The sequence below is a fragment of the Vidua macroura genome, chromosome 14, assembly GCF_024509145.1.
Source record: "Vidua macroura isolate BioBank_ID:100142 chromosome 14, ASM2450914v1, whole genome shotgun sequence".
Taxonomy (NCBI): Eukaryota; Metazoa; Chordata; class Aves; order Passeriformes; family Viduidae; genus Vidua; species Vidua macroura.
In genome coordinates this window covers 15,962,639-15,985,926 of record NC_071584.1, presented here as the reverse complement: position 1 = coordinate 15,985,926, position 23,288 = coordinate 15,962,639, and the positions used below count along the sequence as shown (strand labels likewise).

The window sequence follows — 23,288 nt, the reverse complement described above, 5'->3', positions numbered from 1 at the left end:
GAAAGTAAGAAATGTTTCCTGGGAGATTTGGAACCCACAAACCCCTCCTGTGAATTGTAGAGACTCAATACCTGGGAGAAAGGACCACAGTCCCTTCCAGTTCCGAGGACAGGGATTGCTGCACGGAAAACATGTCAACTCCAGCTGTGCCCAGATCCTGCTAACAGGAAGGAGAAACACCAAATTTCTACAGAATCCCACTGTCCCAGGGTAAGGAAGCACCATGGAAGTGACACTGCTCCAGGTGACACAAAGTGCCAGCCATCCTTTGCTTTTCCATCCCAGTATCTCACCAGGTTTGGAACAAGTCCATTCACAGCTACCAGCCCACACTGGGCACTTCCAGAGCTTCCAGCTGTGATTCCTCACCTTCCTGCACACACCTGCTCTGTGCCAGCTCAGTCCTCTTCTCCCTCATTCAGGAATGGTGCCAGAGGGATTCAGTTTTCCCCTTTTCAGGGATTGTCCTAGTGGGTTTTAAAGCACACTGACTACTTTGTCTTGGAATATGGCACCATTTGTCCCAGTTCTGTCCCTTGTGGGCTCCATGAGAGCATCTGGGGCTCACCCCCGGGAAAGCTCCGGATGAAGAGCAAGATGATTTCACATCCAGAGCCAGACAGCACAAAGAGAGTTTATTTTGCTTAAAATAGAGAGGAAAAAATAATAAATATATCCACCCACAATACAAAGAGCAGTTTCCAAATCCATAGAGCTCCCCTTGGAGGCTGCCTCCGCCTGGGAGGGCAGAGGGAGCCTGACCCTCATGGAGCTGCCCCTCAGAGCTCTGGGGCACCCCCCAGCACGACCAGTGCCCCCAGTCTGACATGGAATGAGCACCAAAGCAACGGGTCACGTGTCCTCCTGCCATCCTGTGCCCTGTCCATCCAGGGAATTCCTGGATGCTCCACCTATGTACACTGTATTCCCTTCTCCCTCTCCAGGTTGTTCTCCCAGGATCTCCAGGCCCTGCTGGCAGCCAGAGCATCAGCCCATGTTGTGCCTGTTGCCGTAGCCCCGGGGGTGTGTGTCCTTCCAGTCGTCCCAGTCCCGAGCTTTCCGAAGAGCTTCCTCATCATCCTCCTCCTCCTCTGTCTGCTGCTGCTGCTTCTGCATCTCCTCATCACTTGCACCTGCTGGAGGGGAGGGACAGGGAGGAGATCCAGGGTCTCCAAGCCCTGCTGGGAGCTGGGCTTGCCAGATAGCAGGAGTGAGAACCTTGGAATGGGCTGGGTAGGAAGGGATCTTAGAGCCCATCCAGTGCCACCAGGAACACCTTCCACTATCCCAGGTTGTTCCAAGCCCTGTCCAACCTGGCCTTGGACAGGCCAAGCACAGTCTAACCCAGTTGTTTTCCTAATAAAGCTTGGATTCTTCCATAGTCAGAGGTTCCATACCCTGAATACATCCTTGTCCACCCAATCCCTCAAGAGACTTCCCAAACCCCCCGTTCCCATCTCTGTTCCATACCTGGAATCCTCTGTGGGGTGGACACAATTCCCTGCTTCCGGCGTTGCTCGTACCAGTCGTCCACAGTCATGGTGGGCAGCCCAGGATAGCCAGCTCCAAACACCCTGCAGTGGGACAAAACCAGGCAGTGAAATCCCCTGGAACGAGCAGGAACACAGGCAAGAGGCACAGGGCTATGCCATGATCCAATCTCTGCTAAGGGTATAAGGATGTCACAAGGCAGGCTTGAGGGGTGACCCAATTGTGGCCTTCCCGTGCCTGAGGGAAAGATGGAGAGGGCCTGGAGTGGCAGGACACAGGGAATGGCTTCCCACTGCCAGAGGGCAGGGTTAGATGGGATATTGGGAAGGAATTCCTGGCTGTGAGGGTGGGGAGGCCCTGGCACAGGGTGCCCAGAGATGCTGTGCCTGCCCCTGGATCCCTGGGAGTGTCCAAGGCCAGACTGGACAGGGCTTGGAGCAACCTGGGATAGGGGAATGTGGCCCCAGGACACTCCTGGGAACTGAAGCAGATACATGGAAATCTCAGCATAAATCATGTCCCAGGCATGACAGGAAATCTGCATTCTCTCCCATTCTGTGCTTTAGGTGCCAAAATTCCTGCACAGATTTCAGGGTGCCACAAACCCAAGTGCAGACGTGAAGGTACCACCTGAATTCCTGCATTTGACAGAGTTATTTTAGGCTTGACATGACAGCACTGCCCCAAAGTGTGGTCGGATCATCCCAATCCATACCTGGCCTGAGCAGCATCCCGGGTGAGGATGAAGGGTTTCACCAGAGCTTTGGCTGGCCGGGAAGGGCCACGGGGACCTGCTGGAGCCTGGGGATGCAAACAACAGTCACCAGGGAATTGAGGGGATCAGAATTCCCCCTCTGCTTCCCATCCTGAAGTTATTAAAGGTCTTGTAGAGGAGAAACACCTCAGCTGTCAGAGCAACGCCCCAGGATGGAGAATCCAGGCCTGAATTTGGTTTAAATCCAGAATTCCAACTGTGCCTGTACAGGAATCACCTCCTGTGCCTCTGTGCTACCTGCTGGGGTCAAAGCAGAGCTGCCAGGGCTGAACTCAGAGCAGAGCAGGAAATGTTTATTGTTGCAGTGGAAGATTCTGAGCACATCATTCCATGGCATCTCCAGGACATCTCAGAGGAGCTGAGTCCTGCAGTGCCAAAAAATCACCCCCCAAACCAGCCCTGCCAGGAGGCTGTGCCAGCACATCAGGAGCTGCTGTTCCCAGCAGACATCCCAGGTCACAGAAATCCTGGACACAACGTTCTGCACAGGGATTGCAGGTCTGTGGGGATGTTCTGTCATTCCAAATGGGCTGGTAACACCTGGACACGCTGCAGACCAGGAGTGGAAGCTTGACAGAAACCACAAGGGTCTTATTTTAACTTCCAAACCCAATTGTTCTTCAGAATTAGGGTTCTGCAGAAAAGCCTTTGCACAGCCTAGCTCAGCTCTGATACTCCAAGCTGCAGCATTCCACAGGCTGGGATTGTGGGGAAAGTGTGGCAGCAGAGCCCAACCCAAAACTCAGGATTCAGAATGAAGGAAACCCCATCAGCTCATGCTGTGATCGAGCTCAATTCCAACTGGGAAATCACTGAATAAAACTCTGCCACTGAATTCCTCTGGGATTCCCACCCTGGATCCCAGGAGAGCTCCCTCACCAGCCTGGCTGCATCCCTGCTCTTCAGGATCACCAGCTCCTGGTCGATGCTCTCAATCTCCTCCAGGCTGGTGCTGATCCATTTCTGGATCTGGAGGATGTAAAATTCCCGGATCTGATCCTCATCCGCTGTCCCGCTCTCCACGGAGGTGCTCATGGAGGCCAATTTGTTCTCCAGCTCCTTCTTCTGTTTGTATCTGGTTCAAACACAGCAAAATCACATCATGGAATCATTTTTCCCCAGCCCAGCCCAACCCTGGGGTCTTTACCACCCTTTCTAAGAGGATCAACTACATTTCATGGAAGTTGTGCTGGTTCCTGTTGGAATTTCAGCCTCTCCTGTCTGTTAAAAGCAGCTGTGAAATCACATTTCATTCAGAGGGGGCTCAATAATTTTCTTCTTCTCCTAAACATTGAGGAATCCTTGGAAATTGAAGTTTTCCTGGTAAAATTAGTCAAGACTGGGAACATCAGTCTCCTGGAGAAAGCAGGACTGAGAAAATCAATGGAATGGCTGGTTTGGGTTGATTCCATGTCACACAAACAGAATAAAATGCTTTTCCAACTCCTGCCTCAGGTGGCTTTGTGTGTGCAGGCATTTTTTTAAATGTAATTTTGGCTTTTTGGACTTTTTGACCCACTCGGGAATTAGTTACTAAAGGGAAGAACTCCCTATCTAATAAACTTCCAGGGTAAATTTATTTTTTCAGGAATTAGCTATAAAAGGGGAAACTACCCATATAAAACACTTCCAAACTAAATCCTGTGTCCTCTTCCCCTCAGTTATTGTCACCTGAAGAATGAACAATAAGAGCCAAGAAACCTTTGGGAGCTGAGAGGACAAGAAGCATAAAAGAGTGATTCCAAAAAAGAAACCCTTCCCATTTAGAACATAAACCATATTTTTTTATGCTTTTCTACAATTTAAGCAAGTCCAGCCCAGTTTGGACCTTCCAGTGCTGCCACAATGAGCAAATCAATGGCCAAAATCCCAACCAAAGCACCAAAGGCACCAACCACCTTTTTTTAAGGTCTAATGAACCCACTGGTAGGAAATTTCCAGTTTGGAAGTCTTTGTGCTGCCAGCAGTGATTAAAGAACTAATTGTAAGATTAATTATGAAAGATTAAAGAGCGAATTCTAAGTTTTTCAGTGGTTTTTCCTCAGAGACCAGAAACTGGAGTCACAAATGCCCCACCCATTAAACAGCGAGCTGCATCTCTTAAAACGAGCATTTTAGGATCAAATTATTCCAGCGCCCAGGGAAGCTCTTCCCTGTCCAACCCTGCACTGCCTCAGGCTCCCGCTCCTCCCAGAGTGATTCCCAAAGCCCTGCCCGCTGCACGGAGCCCACCTCTCAATTTTGGCCGTCCTGCTCATGGCCATGGCCACCAGGTTGGGCTGGCCGGGGTCCCGGGGACCCGCGGGGCTCCCGTTTTCCTCCTCGCCGGAGGTGCCGGGGGGCAGCTGGAAAGAGCCCAGCCCGTAGTTCCTGCAGAGCTTCAGGAAGCGCAGGAAGTGCTCCCGGGCATTCTCCAGGTGCTCCCTTCTCCTGCTCAGGTCCACCTGCTTCAGCGTCAGGGCTCCCAGCAGTGCCGGCAGCAGCATGAATTTCAGATCGGCTGAGGCGACCTCCTCCAGCTCCTCGTTCTCGCTGCGAGGGAGAGAGGAGGGCGTCCCGAAAGGAATGGAGATGGGAAAGGGGCTGGAGTCATCCTGGGAGGGGCGGCTGAGGGAGCTGGGGGGGCTCAGCCTGGAGAAAAGGAGGCTCAGGGGGGAAATCTTGTGGCTCTGCACAGCTCCTGACGGGGGGGGACAGCCGGGGAGGCTCTGCTCCCAGGGAATAGGGACAGGAGGAGAGGAAAAGGCCTCAAGCTGTGCCAGGGGAAGCTCAGGTTGGAGATCAGCAGGAATTTCTCCACGGAAAGGGCGGCCAGGCCTTGGAAGGGGCTGCCCAGGGAGGTTTGGAGTCCCCATCCCTGGGGGTGTCCAAGGAACGCCCAGACGTGCCACTCAGAGCTCTGGGGATCGGTCACAGGTTGGACTCGATGGTCTCGGAGATCTTGTCCAACCTCAGTGACTCTGGGATTCTGCCCCGCTCCCGCCCCGCCCGGGGACACTCCCTGTCCCCTCAGACGCGTCCCCTGAGCTCACCTGAACAGCTCCAGCTGCGTCACCATGGCCGCCGCCCGCTGCAGTGCGTCCAGCCCCTGCCGCACCTTGTCCTGGACGACCGGGGCTCCTGAGGAGGGCTCGGTGCTGGCCTCCAGCTCGTCCCAGAGCCGCCGTCCCAACGCCAGCAGCTCCGCCAGCCGGGGGCCGCCGGCGCCCGCCTCCGCCATCATGGGCCGGGAACGGCGCCGCCGCCACTTCCGGCGCGGCCCGGCGCCACCGTACCCGCCCCGGCCGCCATCTTGGGGAGGTCACTGCCATAGGCACCACGCGGGGCGACACCTTGGGGAGGTCACGGCTACAGCGGCCGCCATCTTGGGGAGGGTCCAGCCGGGGCGCGGGGGCCGCCATGCTGCTGAGGGCAGGCTGAGGGGCAGCGGGCCCGCTGGGCGCCGTGCGGGCCCCGCGCTCGCCCCGCGGCCGTGGAGCTCCCGGAACCGCCGCGGCGGGCGGGCACCGCGGCTCGGCGCGGCCGGGGGCGCTCAGAGGCCTCCAGTGCCCGCGCACTTTTTCCCTGCCAGGTCCTGCCTGGCGCACCGGCCGGCGCGGGTCCTGGCAGGGAGCGCGGGGATGGAGTCTGGGAAACTGGAGAAAATAATGTGGATAATTAGATAAATTGGCAGAAAACGTACGTTTTCTCGCTGTATAAAAGGAGGACACAGTGGAGATCCTCGACAGTGCAGTACTGGATGTCAATTTATTTGTTTAAGCACAGCACCTTCCTATTCTCTATTTTTTCAAGAGTACAAGTGGGACACGCGACTTTTATTTTTTCTTTATTTCTTTTTAATTTTTTTTCTTCGTTTATTTCACTCCTAAAATCTCTAAAATTCAACCAGGTATCAGGTAGGTTAGGGTTAAACCTGTGCTCTTAGGAGCAGGTTATTTCCCTTAGAAATCCAGGTGATTGACCTGGCTGTGAGCAAAGTATGGATGTAGCAACCACTACTACTGCTCCTTACGCCTGAGTAATTCTAACTCAGCCTCTGAGGATGACTCAGTTTACGATTTACTCTGTTTGTTTTCTTCATGCCTGTGTCTGACTGTGCAGTGAATTATTACTCACAGAGCCCAGGAGTGCAGTGGGTCCTCCAAACCTGTCTGGCCCCATTTTGCTGATGGGAGGATCTCCTGGATATTCCCGGCGGGACAGCAGCCCTGGGGTGGTTCACGGCCACGTCAGTGTCTGCTCTGCAGAGGAGAGAGTCCCCAGGCTCCCTTCCTGCTGGAATGGCTGCCCAGCCTGGGAGAAATCCGATCCTTCCCTGTGGGCAGACCCTGGAATGGATTTCCCAGAGAAGCTGTGGCTGCCTCATCCCTGGAAGTGTCCAAGTCCAGGTTGGATGGGGCTTGGAGCAACCTGGGATAGGGAAGGGTGGAACAAGATGGGCTTTAAGGTCCTGTCTACCAAACCATGCAGGAATTCCATGATTCCAAGGGATGGAGAGCTGCTTCCCCTCCAGACCCCCCCCACAGCCCCTGCCAGAACTGACCTTCCAGAACTGACCTACACCCAAAACTCCTCTGGTTCCCCCTCAGATCTTATGGCTCTTACTCACCCCTGTTTGTCCCTGTCCCTCAGCTGAAGATCCCCACACGGGCAATCCCTGTTTTGGTTTGTCATCCTTAGAGCACCACGCCACTGCTGAACACCCCGGGAATAAAGGAGAACAGAGAGGGAAGGGTTTTTCCTTAAATACAGGCGTTTACTCATGTGTGTGTCTTGTGGTGTGATGGTGCACGGACCAACCATCCCAAAGGTCACAGCAACATCCCCCAAATATTCCCAGCAGTGCAGGCTGGACAGGGCTGGGAGCACCCTGGGGTAGGAGAAGGGTCCCTGCTCATGCCAGGAGGTGGAACTGGGTGAGCTTTAAGGTCCCTTCAACCCAAACCATTCCAGGATTCCCTGATTCTGTGAGATGTCAACCCGCAGCTGAGCCCAGCCTGGGCTTTGTCCTCCTCCTGCCTCAGCTCTGGGAGCAGCACAAGGAAAAGCAAGTGCAGGTCCCCATCCGCATTCCCGTGGGAGCAGCACTCCAGGGCTGTGCAGAAGAAATGGCCCAACATATCCTTGAACTTTTGGAGTCATCCTTCCCCCAAAATACTTAATTACCAACGGTTTGTTGCTCCTATTATCCTCCTGGAACGAGTTATGCAGCATCCCTCAGTGAATAAGGAAATAAAAGGAAAAATAAATAAAACAGCGTTTTAACAGCGAAATCAAAAGAACCCACGAAAATCACTCGCCTTCCTCACGACTTTATTGTTTGCACAAGTTTGACCAGCAACAAATAACCACGTTCACACCAGCGTTACTCCCTTAAAACCCCCGGGGGCAAACACAGGGATCATTTCCACCGCACTCATCCTCTGGCTCCCGGTTCCTGGGGGATGCTCCCAGCCCTGCACATCTCACATCCCTGCTAATTCCAGCTGTGGGCCCGGATTCCAGCAGCTCCCACCGAGAGCGTTGTCACAGAGCTGTCACCCCCTGCCAGCCTGACCCTTTGCACTCTCCAGCTAATTCCGGCGCCTTCCCATTTCCCGCAGGATTCCGGCAGCGCAGTGACCCCTCCAGTCTTTTCCCAGCTCTTCCCTGTCGGGCTTGGAGTCAAGGAGGGAGAGGAGGAGTGGATTCTGCATATTCAGCACTTGACCCTGCCTTTTCCCAGGCAGAAATTCCAACGGGACCTCTCTAGGAGGGATCCCGACAGCTCCCCTGGGCATTCCTTGCTATTGTGGCTCCTCTCCTCTCCCCCAGGCGATGCGTGTTTGTAGTTACCAAATGCAAATCACACTTCCCACCCTCCTGGCTGGAGTTCTCACTCCGCAAGATCCTTCCCGGTGTTTTTTTTTTTTTTTTTTCCCTCCCACCAGCCCGTTTTGCAATGCTCGGCGGAGTTCGCAGCCCCTCCCGTTGTCACCTGCCTGTGATGTGGGATGCGCTGGGAGGTGGATGGAGGGAAGGCATTGAATCAATCCCGATTTAGTACCTGCAGCCCCCAGGACGCAGGAACTGCGGCTGCTGTGCAGCCTGGCAGCTGAAACTCCTTTTCCTGGGGAATGCGGGGCACTGACCCCTAATTGCATTCTAAAAGGAAAACTCGGGGTAGCTTTTGGCCTTGGGCAGCTGCGGTTTTCCCGGCGCTCTCGGAAGGGAGATGGCAGCAGGCAGAGCCAGTCAATGGCACATCAACAACTGATAACGAACCCGAGCTCGGGCTCCACTTCCAGCCCCTGCGTCCTCTCGAGCCACCTCCGATTCCTTCCCTGCTCACCCAGAAACCTGGAGCACATTAAGGGGAGGGGATGTTTTACAAGAAAAGCTCATGCATTGATTCCGTGACCCAGCAGAGACCATTAAAAATGATGGAATGGATATGGAAATGAGTAATCGTCCAGCTGGGCTCGGGCTGAGCGCGGCCAACTCCAGTCAATGGGAACCAAAAATAAAGCGGAGCTGCTGGAGCCTCCAGGCAATGCTGGGAGCTGCAGGAATCCACCCAAGGATTCCCATCCCATTTACCTGTCCTCCTGGTGCTGTGGAGTCCCTCCAGCACCTGTTTGGACTCATCCTTTCTGTCCAAAGGCTGCACCAGCAGGAATCTCCTCCCATCCAAGTGCTTGGCCAGATTCCGTGCTAAGGGAAATGTGGGAGCCCCCATCCCTGGCTCCCAACCCCTTGCTGTTCACACACACCCTTGGCTCATCCAGCCCACATTCCCAAGGATCAGAAAATAACCCTGGACTGCCACAGCTTCCAGCACCAGCCCTGAATCCCAGGCAGACAGTTCCCAGGCAGGCAGAGACCTGAGGAAGCAGGGGATAAAACAGGAGCAGGGAAGGCAGGAATCTGTAATTAAAGGCGAATCTGGGCCAGTGAGAAGCAAGAAAGACTTGAAAGTGAGCTGGTCCTCAGATATGTGAAAGGAAAAGTATGGACATGGGGCTTTACGGACACAAGGCTCTCCTTACAGCCTCTTTCTCCAGGACCAGCTTGGAAGGACATGGAGGAAAGATTGTCCTAGAAAACAAGGCACAGAGAGTTACAACATTTATTTAAAAATACACACCAGAATCCCACTTACAGGAAGTACAGAAAATAAAGGTTATTTCTTGCTTCCCCAAGACCCTGGAATTGTGTCCCCTCTCCAGGCCAGAATTCCAACACACCTGGTCCCAAAGGGTGGAAGGAATGGGCTGAAGAGCTCAGTGGGCCAGAAGGAGGGGCAGGAAGGACAAGCCATGAGAATTTCACATATTGAGTGTGCTCCCACCTCTGATATGGGACAGCAGCTACAGTGATGTCATGGCTGGGTTGTTAACACACAGTCAGGGGTGGGTTTGCCAGGCTGCCCAGTTTTGGAAGCCCTCAGGAGCTCTCCTGTCCCTGATGTCTCTGCCATCAACAAGAGCAGCACCATCTCCATGCATCCACTGGGATGCCACAAAGGACCCTGGAGCAGTGTTTTCCCCTGCATGAGCCCACAGCAGAATCCTGTTCCCAAAGGAGCTGCCCATGGCCCCCTCACCCAAAGCAGCAGCGTTCCATCCCTGCAGCCTTCTCCCAGTGGATAACTCTCCCCCCTTCCATCTATCACTCCTGGCTTTCAGGCTGCTGTCAGGATCCTCCTGCAAAGGGACAATGGCAGCCCAGGGTCCCTGTTCCCCTGGAGAAAGGGGCCTTTGGGATGATCAATGGCTTTTCCCAGCTGGAGACAAAGGGCTGGCCACTGACCAGCTGCAGGAGGGCAGCTCTTTGTCCTGCCCTGGAGTCTGGGTTGGAAGGGACCGAAGGCTTCCCACAATCTCTCAGTCTGAGGCTTTCCATGAGAGACCAGGCTTCCTGCACAGCCTCCTCCCCTCTGGGGGCATCCCTTGGGATGGGCTCCTGGTGTCCAGCTGTGCCTGGTGGGTGCCAACGGGGGTTCTCCTCCTCATTTGCAGACGTGTCTCTCCAGGCTGCGCCGGCAGCGCCTGCACACCACGGAGCAGCACCAGCGGTACCGGCAGTGGCAGCGCTCCTGCACCTCCTCCGTGTAGGTGTTGTAGCCACGGCCACAGCACAGCAGGTCACAGCTGTCGCTGCCCACCGAGCTCCTGTTGCACGGCCTGCGGAGAGATGTGGGACCTGGGGACCTGCCCTCCCTGGCCTCCCCCAGAGTTGGTGTGCTCAGAGCAGGAGGCAGTAGGATCATGGAATCATGGTTTGGAAGGGAGCTTAAAGATCACCCTGTGCCACCCCTTGCCACAGGCAGGGACACCTTCCACCAGCCCAGGTTGCTCCAAGCCCTGTCCAGCCTGGCCTTGGACACTCCCAGGGATCCAGGGGCAGCCACAGCTTCTCTGGGCAATCTGTGCCAGGGCCTCATCACCCTCACAGCCAGGAATTCCTTCCCAATATCCCAACTAACCCTGTCAATGGAAAGCCATTCTCCCTTGTGCTGTCCCTCCATCCCTTGTCCCAAGTCCCTCTCCAGCTCTCCTGGAGCCCCTTTAGGCTCTGGAAGAGGCTCCAGGGAGACCCTGGAGCCTTCTCTTCTCCAGGTGAGCACCTCCAGCTCTCCCAGCCTGGCTCCAGAGCAGAGAGGCTCCAGCCCTCAGAGCATCTCCATGGGCACACATGGACTTGTTGAACAAGTCCCTGCCCGTCTTGTGCTGGGGTCCCCAGGCCTGGATGCAGCAGTGCAGGAGGGGTCTCACAAGACAGGGATTCAGGGATCTGCTGCAAGCTCACCCCAGCCCATCCCCATCAGCTTCCCAGGACACTCAAACCCAGTGGAACAGGCACTCTGAAATCAGAGGCTGAGATCTTCCTACCTGTCCTGTGTCCCCAGAGAACCCAGCTGGGGGTTTGGGGTGCAGTAGTCAGGAGAGTTGATGAGATAAACCAGATCCATCTCTGTCACTGGCCTGGCATCCCCTTCCTTGGGGATCAGCTGCTTCCTGGGCCCCACGAGCCGATGGGTCACCTTGAGGGCTGCCAGGTACCTGGATTTGAGGTCAGAGGCAATTTCACCCAGGTCTGGCAGGCCTTTCCAGCAGGTTTTCACTGAGCAGGAGCCTGAAACCCCGTGGCATTTACACCTGGTATCCAGGGAGTCACTGAGCACCTGCAGGGAAACAGGTGAGTTTGCTCCCTCCTGGTACTGCCCCAGGGATGGACTCCCATGGGCAGTCCCATGGGAGTTTCAAGGCATGAAAGAGCTCAGAGCTGAATATAATGGGGCAATCAGGGACCCAGGCCTGCTTCAATCCCTTCTGATAAGAACCTGATCCTTGGGGAACTTCCCAGGGGAGCTGGCATCGGGGCTGGAGGCTTCCCAAGCCTCACCTGGGGAACAGGAATAGATGGAAGCACAAAGACCAGATGGGTTGGGAAGCCCAGCTGGAGCGGGGCAGGACGAGCTCTGTTCCAGGGAGAAGGGTGGAAAGAAGCACTGGGAGTGCTGGTGTGAAATATCAGCTAACTGGGAATACTGGTGTGAGGTGTCAGATGTGCTGGCTGTGGAAAGGGTATGGGATGTCTGGGCGTGGGCAGCAGTGTGGGTGGGGGGGTGTCTGCTACCACACTTTTTAACCATTTTGCTGCCTCCTGATATTCAGAACATTCCAAAAACCTGGCTGGCATCTGCTGCCTTACATGAGGGACCTCTATCCCCGCTGTGAGGGGTGCTGGGCTCCATCTCTCCCAGGGGGCTCGACCCACTGTGTCACCCCTGGGCAGTCCTGGGAGGAGGTTCAGCCCCACTGTCTCAGTCCCAGGGGGCTCATACACCCCATCCCAGAGCGCAGCAGCCCTGGTGGGCTCCGTACCCCCCATCCCAACCTGCAGACCCGGGGGTCCCGCACCCACCGCCCGTCCCACGGCTCCGTTGTGCCGGTTCACGGCCCTGAGCCCGGGCGTGCCACCGGTGCCGGCTCTGGCCGAGCCGTCGGTGAAGGCGGCTCCGAGCTGGAGGCCGTGGCTCAGGTTGTCGCCGCAGCCGCCCCAGCGGGAGCCGGGCGCGGGGGGCTCGGAGGGGCCGGGGCCGCAGGAGCACAGCGGGAGCTCTCCGGAGGCGCAGGAGCGGGCGATGCCCTGGGCCACGGCCGCCGCTGCCAGGGCGTGCACGAAGGCGGCTTCCCGTGTTCCTGCGGAGAAAACAGGGATATTTCCTTCTCCCTGCCCAGCCGGACTCTGCTCTCACACATCTCTCCGTGCAAGGAGTTTCTTTATTTCGCCTTGCAGCAGGATAAAGCCAAGGCTTCTCAATTAACCCGTGGCCCCTGCATTACACTGCCTGGATCCCCACCTCTTCCCCCGCTTTTTTAGGAGCCTCTGGCAGCCGTTTGAAATGGAAGTTACTGTCTGTCACCTCCCCCAGACGGAACTTGCACGGGATTAACACCACGTAAAGGCAGGATATTTACCCCAAACCAGAAACGCAAGGCGGAACGCGCTGCCAGCCCTGGGATGCTCCTGGGGCAGGGCGGGAGCAGCGACTGGGCGGGAGGAGCATCCCTTACCTGTGAGCAGGTCGGGGCCGAAGCTGGGGGCGCGCTGGATGGAGGAGCAGTTCCACCTCATGTCCGCGAAGCTCTGCTGGCACAACGCCTGCGTCCGGCGGGCAGCCCGCACGATGCTGGGCATCACCTCCAGGTGCCGGCGGCACAGCTGCAGCTGCTCCGGCACCAGCAGCCGGCAGTGCTGGCTCTCGTTCCAGGCCACCCCGCTGCCCGCCAGCCCGCTGTGGGGAGAGGTGGGGGGGGTGGGGGGTCACTGGGGGGGCCACAGCGCCCCGAGGGACCGCCAAGAGGGGCTCTGGAAGGAGAGATCCCAACTCACAGCCACTGGATGGCTGCGGAGAGCCCCAGCTGGCACAGCAGCGCGGTGGCAGCGGCGGCGGGGCGGCCCATGGCCGGGAGTGGGGCTGGGATGGGGACTGGGAGCTGGGATGGGGCTGGGACGGGGACTGGGAGCAGGGCTGGGGCCGCTCGGCCCCACCACCCCTTTTATAGCAGCGGGTCCTGCCCCCCGGGGAGGGGAACAAAGGCGGTTTCGGTGCCATTCACAGGGTTAGGGACAAGGAGGGGCTGGAGGGAGCGCCAGCTGTCATCAGCAGTGACCGTCCCCAAACAGCACCTGGGAGGGGGTTGAGGGATGAGCCGCTGCAGGATGTTCCCCCCAGCACTGCCAAGGCCACCGCTGACCATGTCCCCAAAGTGCCACATCCACATGGATTTTAAATCACTGCAGGGGTTTGACTCCACCACTGCCCTGGGCACCCTTTCCGTGAGAAATTTTCCCTAGTATCCAACTAAGCCTCCCCTGGCACAGCTGGAAGCTGTGTCCTCCTGTCCTGTCCCTTGTCCCTTGGGAACAGAGCCTGACCCCCCTGGCTGCACCCTCCTTTAGGGTCAGCACAAGCTCATCATTTCTATTTCTTTCTGTGCCATGGCAGGGCACCAGGGCTGGCTCGTGCCTGTCACAAGGTGCATTTCTCGGGATCTCTCTCTCCTACAAGTACAAAACCAAAAGTGCTGCTTGGAGCCCCTGAGGAACCAGGTAGGCCGGGATTTTCCCACAGTGGGAGGTGACATTTGACACAAGCCCAGCTGACCCCAGGATTTGGAAAGGGTGACAGGTTGAAACCCACTTTTTAGGCTTTCACTTTCTCCCTGGTGGTGCTACTTCCTCTCTTTCTGGAAGGTGCTTTTCCTTGACAGAACCAAACTAGGGGTTGGTTGTCATCCCCCTCCACCGTGACCTCTCACCTTGACAGGACATGCCTGGATGGGTGATTATTGTCCCCTTGTGACCTTCCTTTGACTTGGGATCAGTGCACTGAAACCAGGTCACACGGCTTGAGTCATTGTCCTTCCCAAACTATTCCCTTGGGATGCAAAGGCCAGGCCCATTGTGCTGGAGCAATGGCCCTTGAGGAGGGGTCCCAGGTCACTCCCAAATCCCCCACCAAGTTACAAGGGGAATGGTTAAAGGGCAGAGAGAAAGGGAGGAACACAGGGATGACCCCTCAACACCAAACCCGATGTTTTGGATTCTGTCCCTTGTGGCTTCCAGCTCAACTCCTCCTCAGGGTGTGGATGGTGTCTTGTTTTGGGACCTGGAGGATCTCCAGGGGATTGTCAGGACAGCACTGGGGTTGGATGGCAGCTGGGAAGGTACCCGAGTTCCCAGGGGATTCTGAAGCTGTTAGAATGGTCAGGAAAAGCTGCTGGGGAGCAGGAATGCAGAGAGGAACCACTCCAGGATGGGCTGGCAGGAGGGAATTCCCTTCACAGGTGATGGGAGCTGTGACCAGCACCAGGACAGGGGGGCTGAGTCCCACCTCATCCCTTCCTTTGGGAGGGGAGTTCACCCTGGGAACTGGACAATGGAAGCAGTGCCAGCACAGGGAACTGTGCACCGATGTCACAGGCTGCCACCTTCCACCAGAGGTATTTTTACCAATCCCTCTTCACAGGAAAGTTTTGCAATGACTGAGTAGTAGGAAAAACACAAACCCTTCCTTTTAAAGCAAAGCCAGCCCTCCTTTGAACGTCAATTCCTCTTTTTAGCTCAGTCCTTGGAACAAGCAGAAGGTGAGTGCTAAAAATACCCCTTCCTTCCCCTTCCAAGCTGGGCTGGCAGGGGGCAGGAGGGGATTCCCAGCCCAGGAGAGGCTTCCTTTCCCCAGCTGGGGCTTCACTGCTGGGAGGAGACCAAAGGAGCTGGGAGAACACTGGGAAAGGTCCCGTCCCTCTGCCTGGTGTTGGCCACCCTGGGGACACGGGGAGGGGACAGCTCCAGGAGGGGCTAAAGAGGCAGGAGCTGGTGCTGGGTCAGAGCTCCTGGGATGAGGCTTTAGTGGAGGAAGAGCAAAGAGCTGTCCTGGAGGGCCAAAGGTTGGTGTCCCTCACTGCTGGGACCCAGGGGCCAAAGCAAACAGCTGTGAGTGGATTGTGACCCCTGTGAGCACGCGGGGTCCCCATGCGCTGTCCCAGCTCCCAGTGTCCCTGACTCCAGGTTCAGCAGGGGCAGATCCAGGGACCTTCCAGGGGTTTCCCTGCCATCACAGTGTCCCCTCAGGCCCCGGTGACCTCGGTTCCCCACCCCAGCCTCACCTACCGACCGCCCCCGTGAGGAGCCACATCCCTTTGCGTGGGGGCTGTGCCGGTGCGGTGACAGTGACGCAGGGGGTGGTGGCACGTGGTCATGTGGCACTGACGTTCCATGAGATCCCTGCTGCTGGTGGGCGCTGGCAGCATCCTGTCCCCTCTAGAGGCTTGGGGACAGTGGGACGGTCACCCTGGGTGGCAGGAGCCCTTCCTGCCACGGAGCTCAGCTTTCCTTCAGGGAAACCATCCCCCTCCTCTGTCCAGAGAACAGGTTGGGGGTGGCAGGGACCTGATCCTGCAGAGCCACCTCCCAGTGTCACCTGTCCCCACAGCGTCCCAAATCTGGGAGCAGGGACAGCGGGTCTGCATGAGGGCACGACACGGGGTGACACTTCCCTGTGACACTGCCTGTGCCCTCGGCAGTGTCCCCGTGCGGGCAGCCCAGGCACAGCTGGGAGAGAGGATCCAGCTGCAGAACATGTGGCACATCTGTCCCCCCCCTCCCCAGCCCGGGGAGGTGACACTGCAGAGGCAGGAGGAACCCAAGGGGACACGTTCCACATCTGCCACACCCCGAGGCACCTCGGGATGGAGGTCCCAGCCCGGCCAGAGCCCCTGGAGAGGAGGAAAAGTGTCATGAACAACACGCCCGCCCCCCCCCCCGGGCTGGGAAGAGCTGCCCGGGGAGCCGTGCCAGTCATGGAGCTGTGGCAGGGAGGGATAATGGGAAGCAGCCCTACGGATGGGAGGGACACAGGGCGGTGTCCTGGAGGTGCCACCAGCCTCTTGTCCCATCCCAGAGCCACAGAGAAAGCGCCACATTCACCAAGAGCACACCCCAGGCAGGCTGAACATGGCACGAGGACGGGCCTGGATGAGATCAAAAGGATTTGGGAATGGGAGCTGCAGCAATATCAAGGAAAAATAAAAGAAACGGTACCTCCAGCAGCCCTCTGGAAGGGGATGTACCTTCAGCTGGGTGAAAGGACTCCTTATCGTCCTTATCTTATCAGGACTGGGGAGATTTAGGTTAATTTGGGCTCTGTCTGAACACAGAGGAGGAGAATTGCTCTCCTCCTCTCCTCGCTCTGCCCAGCTGGGTGGCCTGAGGAGGGAGATCTGCCAGGCACTTCCCAGGATATCCTTAGCTCCTGCAGCAGATGAAGCTCTGGATCATGAAAAAAAGACAAAAAAGAAAAAAAGAGGGAAAAGGGAAAAAAAGAAGAAAAAGGGGAAAAGCAAAACTGCTGTAATTGAAGTGAGTTGAGAGAAGGTAATTTCCGCCTGGGTTAGTGAAACAGCTCGGTGGAAATTTTTGATAAAAATCTATTCTTCTTTGAAAATGCAGATCCAGGGAAATGTGGAGGCTTTCCACTGGAAAGAATGAGTTTTGCTGGATTTCTCAACCAGTTCTCTAGAAAATTTGTCAATGGTCACAACATTTTAATCACTGCTGCTTTTTTTGTCAGACCAAAATTTACACTCCTGCCGCCTTCCAGCCTGACACGAAAATGCAACATTTTTGGCATTGCTGTTTTATTTGTTCAAAATTTAATATTCTACAGATCTTTTGCCCTCCTTCTGGATCAAGAAAACACTGGAAATGCCAAGACATGCCTGGGATAGGGAAACAATTTCCTCTAAGGCACGGGAAGCTCCGGATGAGGAGCAGCGCAGAACTCAGCACAGACCCTGGGTTTCTCTTGGCCTCGTGCTGTTTCTGGGGACACAAACGTGGTTTGGTGCCACCTCCTTGTCCCCTGGGCCAGCTCACGTCCTGGTCCTGGCCAAGCTGTTCCTGGGGCTGGAAGAAGGGGACATTGCCCTCAGATTCAATTCTTGGCAAATCCATGAGAGCACAACCTGGAATCCCGTTTTCCTTTGAGGCAGGAAAGCACACAGACCTCAATAACGGTGATAACCCAACACCACTGCCCTGGCTCGTTTTCCACACCTTCACAGCCCCTCCTCAGCCTGGGAAGTTCTCCCTCTTCCCCCCTTACCCTGGGCTTTACAGAATCCTTAGGGTTGGAAAAATCCTCTGAGATCAAGTCCAGTTATTTGGGAGCTTTTTCCGTGGGGTAAAACCAGCCCCAGGATTCTCCCCCCCCGCTATTTTTAGTGCATTTTTCAGCAGATGCTTCAATCCCCAGAGAAACTTCAGCATCAGCAGCTGCTGTCCCCAAGTGCCACTGCCCTGAAGGGGTCAACCCCCGCCAGCTGCTGCTCCGCGGGGACACGACACTGGATAAACACGGCTGGGGACACTCAGGATGCCCGAGGCAGCGCCTGGCACCGAGTGCCGGCAGCACATGGTGTCCCTGAGCACCCGGCGGTACGTGGTGTCCCCGCCCGCCCCCAGCTCCGAGCTAAGCCTGGAAGATGCTGGTGGGAGCGGCAGCACAAAGCCAGGACATCTCCTGGTGATACGAGCGGGAAGCACAGCAAGGGAAGGGGTTAAACGAGGAGCAGAGGCCACAAAAATGCACCAGAAACACCCAGTGAAGGCACCTGGGGCCCTGAAGTGCCCCCACAATGTCACCGAGCGCTGGGGCAGGAGGCTGGCCTGGCACTGGGATGTGCTGAGCTCACCCTCCTGCTGTCCCAGCACTTGGTGAGCGCTGGAAAAGCAAATCCTGCCCCAGGCACAGTCTGAACTCACCTGGGGACACTGGGGAAGCAGGTCCCTGCCCCAGGGAGCTCAGGTGCCACCCAAGGACAGGGGACAGTGCTGGGGAGAAGCCCCAGCAGCCCCTGGGACACTCCGTGCCCAGAGCCCAGCTGGCCGTGGCTCCCCAGGGACAGCACTGGGGATGGAGCCGGGAAGCACCGGAAAGGGAGCGGACAAAGGTGGCTGTGGCACAGGGACTTTTGTGACCTGAGAGGGACACGGGAACAGGAGCTCCAAGGGGAAGGGGTGTGTGGGAGCAGGAGATCCAGCAAAAAGCAGCCCTGACAGGAGGCCGGGTTCCCTCCTGTCCCCAAGGTCCTGCAGGGTGGTGACACACAGTGACAGGCTCCCCTGCCACAGCCACTCACTGTGACAGGGCACAGAGCTCTGCAGAGGGAAACTGAGGCAGGGGTGGAAATATGGGGGCCACCAAAGTCACCAGGGGTCCTGGAGCTGTATGACCAGCAAAGGACAGGAAGCTGAAGCCCTGACATATTTTACACCAAAAATGCCCTTTTTGCTTCCCAGTAAAACCATTATAAGCTTGAAAGAAAAAAAAAAAAGGGAAGAAAATGAAGCAATTGGGATTTTAAGTAACTTCCAAGCCCTTTTGTTCCCACAGCTCCAACCCACCAGGTGTGTGGAGGTGACTGGGCCCAGCTGGGGACTTCCAAGGTGGAACCAAATGGATGTGAAATGTTAAAGGTTTCGCTGCAGCCTCAGTTTTGTATTTCCTGGAGCTGGCCCAGCCCTTTAGGTGCTCCCACTCTGCCCTGGGAAGCTGGGCAGGTCACTCAAAGGAGAGATGGACACCACCACACAGTGACAGTCCCACTCAACACCTCCTCCTGCTGCCTTGCTGAGCTGGGATCTGAGCCCCTGGATCATCCCTGGCTTTGGGGGGTGCTCAGAGGGTGCCAAATCCATCCAGGACCATGACTTGGGCACCACTTACCTCGTGCTGGGACCAGCTGTCTCTGCCACCGTCACCTTGGGGGTCCTGACACTGAGGGTGGGACATCTTGTGCCAGCCAGGGACAGCACAGACCCCCACTTCTCCCATTCCCACTGTGCCAGTGGGTGAGGACAGGGTGGAATTCCTCCCAGCATCTGCAGCAAGGAAAGGCAGCAGAGAGGTGGGCAGGGTCCCACAGAAACCCCCTCCTCATCCCAGCACTGAGAGTCACCACCAAGCAGCATTCCCACTCCCTCCTGCTTCTTCCTGGATTAGGGAACACCTCAGGAGCAGCAGCAGGGAGTTAGCAGAGCTATTAAACCTTCTTAAAGGGGCTGCTGGGCTAGCTGGGAAACAGCCAGGTGGCCACAATGGAGACAATTCCCGGCCAGCTGAGCGTGAGGTGGAGGAAAGGGGGTGCTCAATGCAGCCAGCCCAGGGCTTGGTTTCCTGTGCCAAGACATGGGAATGGGTTATGGCACCCCAAATTCCACCTTTCATTTCTGGCAGGGATCAGAGAGGATTGGGGAATGTCCCTTCTGGAGAAGGGGAGGTGGCTCAGAGCCCAGCACCCACCACGCTCCTGTCACTGGGTTCACAAATCACGCAGGTACCAGCGAGACTTACACCACAATAATATTATTAATATTAATATTAATATTATTAATAATAATTAGAGTTCTGACCGATGGCTGCAGGGCTGGGCTACACTTTGGTGATGCTGTCAGGTGGCCTCTCCTCGGCTGGCCCCTGTCCTTTGGGATGGGGCTGGGACACTCCCACCCTGTTGCTCTCCAGTCCCGCACATCCTGGAGCCTTCCGCCCTTTCCTCAGGAGGCAGAAAGCCCAGGCACCGAGGAGGGAAAGGCCCATCAGGGCCACGAGCAGAGCCAGGGAGGCGGCGCCCTCGGGCTGGGGACAGATCCACTGGGGAGCGCCGGTGATCCTGGACGAGATATTCCGGCCGTGCTCCTGGAAGATGCAGCGGGCCTGGCGCAGGTCCGGCACGGCCACGCCGGCCGCACGCAGCGTGTCCAGCCAGCCCAGCGAGCAGCAGCTCCAGGGGTTCCCAGCCACGGACACGGCCCTCAGGCTGTGGGACCAGCTCCTGACCGTTCCCAAGGCCTGCAGGTTGTTATTCCGAAGGTCCAGGCTCTCCAGCGGGGAGCAGGAAAGCCCTGTGGGCAGCAGGCTCAGGTGGTTGCCCGACAGGTCCAGCACTCGGAGAGTGCCCAGGCAGGGCAGCGCTGCCTCGTCCATCCGGTTGTCCCTCAGAGAGAGCTCCTGCAGGGACAGCTCCAACCCTGCCAGTGCTCCCGTGGGCATGGACAAGTGCCTGTTTCCCGACAGGTCCAGGGAGAGCAGCGGGGTCCGGTTGAAGGCACGGGGCTGCAGCCTGGAGATGTTGTTCTTGGACAGGCTCAGGTGCTTCAAGCGAGGCACGTTGTAGAAGGGGGTGCAGGTGTCTCCGGGGGCTGATGTGTGAGAATCCCCTCCCAAATCCCTTCCCTGGTCACTGCCCTGGCTCTCACAAGGCTGGAGGCTGTTGGAGCCCAGATCCATGGATTCCAGGTGAGGCAGGGAATCGAAGAACCAGCGTGGCAGCACACGGAGGGCGTTGCTGTGGAGGTCCAGTGAGCGCACGGACAGCTCTGTGCCATTGGTGACAGACTCCCTGGCCACGTCCTGGAGACAGTTCCTTGCCAGGCTGAGGCTGTGTAGGGAGCCCAGACTGTGGAAAAAGGAAAATGGGAACAGCTCCAGGCGGTTATTGCTGAGATCCAGGTCAGCCACGTGTGTCAGAGCGGCCACGGGATGCACGGTCCTGTTGAACCTCTGCATCTCTTTGTAGGGCAGGACGAACTCCCTGGGATGGAGTGAGCCTGGGAGCAGGGAAGCAATGAGGTTGTTGGAGAGGTTTAAATGTGTGAGATCATGGGCTCTGGGGAGCTCTGGAAAATAGAGGAGTCTGTTATGGCTCAAGTCGAGCACTCGGAGCAGGTAGGGCTCCGCTCCCTCCTCCTCGGAGAAGAGCTCCAGGGCGTTGTGGCTGAGGTTTAAAACTTGCAGCTGCGTGAGGCTGAAGCCAGAGATGCAGTGGAGGGAATTCAAAGCCAAGTTCAGCACCTCCAGCTCTTCCAGAGGCTCAAAAGCTCCCTCCTGGATCTCCATGATGTAGTTGTTGCTGAGGTCGAGCTGGCGCAGCCGCGGTGAGTTCCGGAAGGTCCCTGCCAGCAGCTTGGTCATCGTGTTCCCGGAGAGATCCAGCACCCTCAGGCTGGTCAGGTTGCTGATGTACCAGCTGGCCATGTGGCTCTCCAGGTTATTCACAGACAGGTCCAGGACCTCTATATTCCTGAGCAGATGGAAAGCTTCCCCGTTAGCCAAGTAATTCCGGTCCAGGTGGTTCGATCCCAGGAGGAGCGAGCGCAGCCGAGGCAGCTCAGCCAGGGCGGTGGCTGACACGGATTCCAGCTGGTTGGAGCACACATCCAGGTACTCCAGCTGCCCAAATCCTGGCATGTTGCTGCCTGACAGGTTTTGGATGAAGTTGTTGGAGAGTTCAAGGTACTTAATTCCTTGGCCAAGCTCCTTGGGAAATTTCTGCAGGCCAACTCCTTTGCAAGACACCTTCGTGGGGCTCTGTGGAGAGACAGGAGAGCTGTGAGTGAGGGGGGGGGCTACAAACCACAGCTCCAGGCAAGCCAGCTGCTGTCCAGGATGGGCATGAGAAGTGGGAACGAGCACTGCTCCCCCTTCCCAAGCCCAGCTGGTCCAGAGCATCCCTGTTTAGGTAGAGGAAGGGCACTGTGTAGGCTCCACCTTTCCTCTTGCTCCAGTTTCCTCTGGAGCTGGGAATCTGGATGGGGAGCAGCTGATTTCTTTCTGGGGAGACAGAAACCTGCTGTTCCCCATCCAGGCTACCAGCTGCCTCACTGGAATCCCTGCACTCCATCCTCTGAGCACCTCAGGCGTGGCAGGGACGTGGGAGCAGCTGGATGCCAGGGACCACCTCACAGGAGACCAGCTCCAAGGCAGGAAAACAGAGGAAAAGCTGGGAAAGTTAAAGAGATGGAGGCTGGAGGGAGGGTGAGAGCCGTAGGGAGGAGATCCAGGGCGATGCTGGCAGCCCCAGCCACGCTGCTGGAGCCATCCCAGCCCAGGTGCTCCTTGGAAAACAGCCTTACCTGCTGGCACAGCGGGGAGCTGGGCCTCGTCTCCGGGCTAGCCCGGGCCCTGAGGATGGACGGGAGCAGCCAGAGCAGGAACCATCCCCGAGCAGCCCAGAGCATGTTGGGCTGCGGGCGCTGCCAGCCCCGTCCCGCTCCTGCGGCGTCGCTGGCAGGCTGGGCAGGAGCCAGGCTCTGTATAAATAGGCTTCAGGATGGGATGGGGGAAGGAGATAAGGCATGTGGGTGTTCGTAGCTACGGAAGTGGGAAAAGAAAGACATCAGCTCGCAGAGGGGGAAAAACGGCACAAAGCCACAGGGAAGGGAAAGAGAAACGGCAGGATGGGGAGGAGGGAGCTCAGGTGACTGGCTGGACCCGCTGTGACATCAAATGCCAGGAGGCAGAGGTGGCACATAGGAAAGCTGAGAGAGTTTGGGGGAGTTTCCCTGTGCCAGGGAAAGGATGTGCCAGCTTCCGGGACACCAGGGGCAGCCGGCGAGGGCTCTGCAGCCATCCTGAGCCAGGGACAGCTCCTGGCTTTGGGATCACCTGACTGTCACACCCAGGCAGTGCCATTCCGTCCCCATCCCAGCACAGCCCAGCCGCGGGGACTCTGCCTCTTTCAGGGAACAACAGCTTCCCAGGGCTCACCGCCCCTTCCCAGCGGGATGTGCAGAGCTGGAATCCCTCTCCTCCTCCTCTCCCTCCCCAGGGCTCTGCGGCGTGCAAGCGCTGGGCTCCTCGCTGTCACACCCCGTGCCCCGCCTGGGCTGCCGGGTCACCTCCTCGCCCAGGGCAGGAGCCAGAGGGGAACTGTCCCTGCGGCAGCTCCAGGTGGGATCTGTGCACCGGGAGCAGTGCCCCACCCACAGGGACATTGCTTTTGGGATGGTATCTCCGTGTCCTCGTGCCACCTAGTGCTGACACACTCCTTGGGGACGCGCCCCTCATGCTTCACGGGGCACTCTCCAAAATGCACGGTTTGGGGTTTTTTTTTGGCTCAATGTGGCTAATTCCATGTGAAGGAACAACTCAGGCTACTGAAAGGTTGTCCGAGGATGTGAAGTTTCA

At 57.2% G+C, this 23,288-nt stretch overlaps 3 protein-coding genes across 5 annotated transcripts; all 3 read right to left on the bottom strand.

Annotated features, from left to right (window-relative positions):
- Nucleotides 1-614: 614 nt before the first annotated feature.
- On the bottom strand, nt 615-5,610 carry IGBP1 (immunoglobulin binding protein 1). Of its 2 annotated transcripts, none has more exons than XM_053990194.1 (6): nt 5,299-5,610; nt 4,499-4,798; nt 3,146-3,341; nt 2,207-2,292; nt 1,471-1,574; nt 615-1,133 (listed from the first exon to the last, which is right to left on the bottom strand). In XM_053990194.1, the coding sequence occupies exons 1-6, from the start codon at nt 5,487-5,489 to the stop codon at nt 988-990; spliced, it is 1,023 nt and encodes a 340-aa protein (XP_053846169.1). In that variant the 5' UTR covers nt 5,490-5,610; the 3' UTR covers nt 615-987. The 2 variants fall into 2 exon arrangements, with proteins under 2 accessions (XP_053846169.1, XP_053846168.1); XM_053990193.1 differs by having other exon boundaries at nt 615-1,136; nt 5,299-5,600.
- Nucleotides 5,611-9,360: 3,750 nt separating this feature from the next.
- Nucleotides 9,361-15,473, bottom strand: LOC128814574 (protein Wnt-11b-2-like). 2 transcript variants are annotated; one of them, XM_053990522.1, is made up of 5 exons: nt 15,427-15,473; nt 12,829-13,049; nt 12,176-12,453; nt 11,140-11,432; nt 9,361-10,431 (listed from the first exon to the last, which is right to left on the bottom strand). In XM_053990522.1, exons 1-5 carry the CDS (start codon nt 15,453-15,455, stop codon nt 10,257-10,259), a joined length of 996 nt encoding a protein of 331 aa, XP_053846497.1. In that variant the 5' UTR covers nt 15,456-15,473; the 3' UTR covers nt 9,361-10,256. The 2 variants fall into 2 exon arrangements, with proteins under 2 accessions (XP_053846497.1, XP_053846496.1); XM_053990521.1 differs by lacking the exon at nt 15,427-15,473 and adding an exon at nt 13,148-14,024.
- A 4,207-nt stretch (nt 15,474-19,680) lies between these two features.
- On the bottom strand, nt 19,681-22,512 carry LOC128814419 (transforming growth factor beta activator LRRC32-like). The gene is made up of 2 exons (XM_053990234.1): nt 22,235-22,512; nt 19,681-21,689 (listed from the first exon to the last, which is right to left on the bottom strand). The coding sequence occupies exons 1-2, from the start codon at nt 22,337-22,339 to the stop codon at nt 19,752-19,754; spliced, it is 2,043 nt and encodes a 680-aa protein (XP_053846209.1). The 5' UTR covers nt 22,340-22,512; the 3' UTR covers nt 19,681-19,751.
- Between the last annotated feature and the right edge of the window lie 776 nt (nt 22,513-23,288).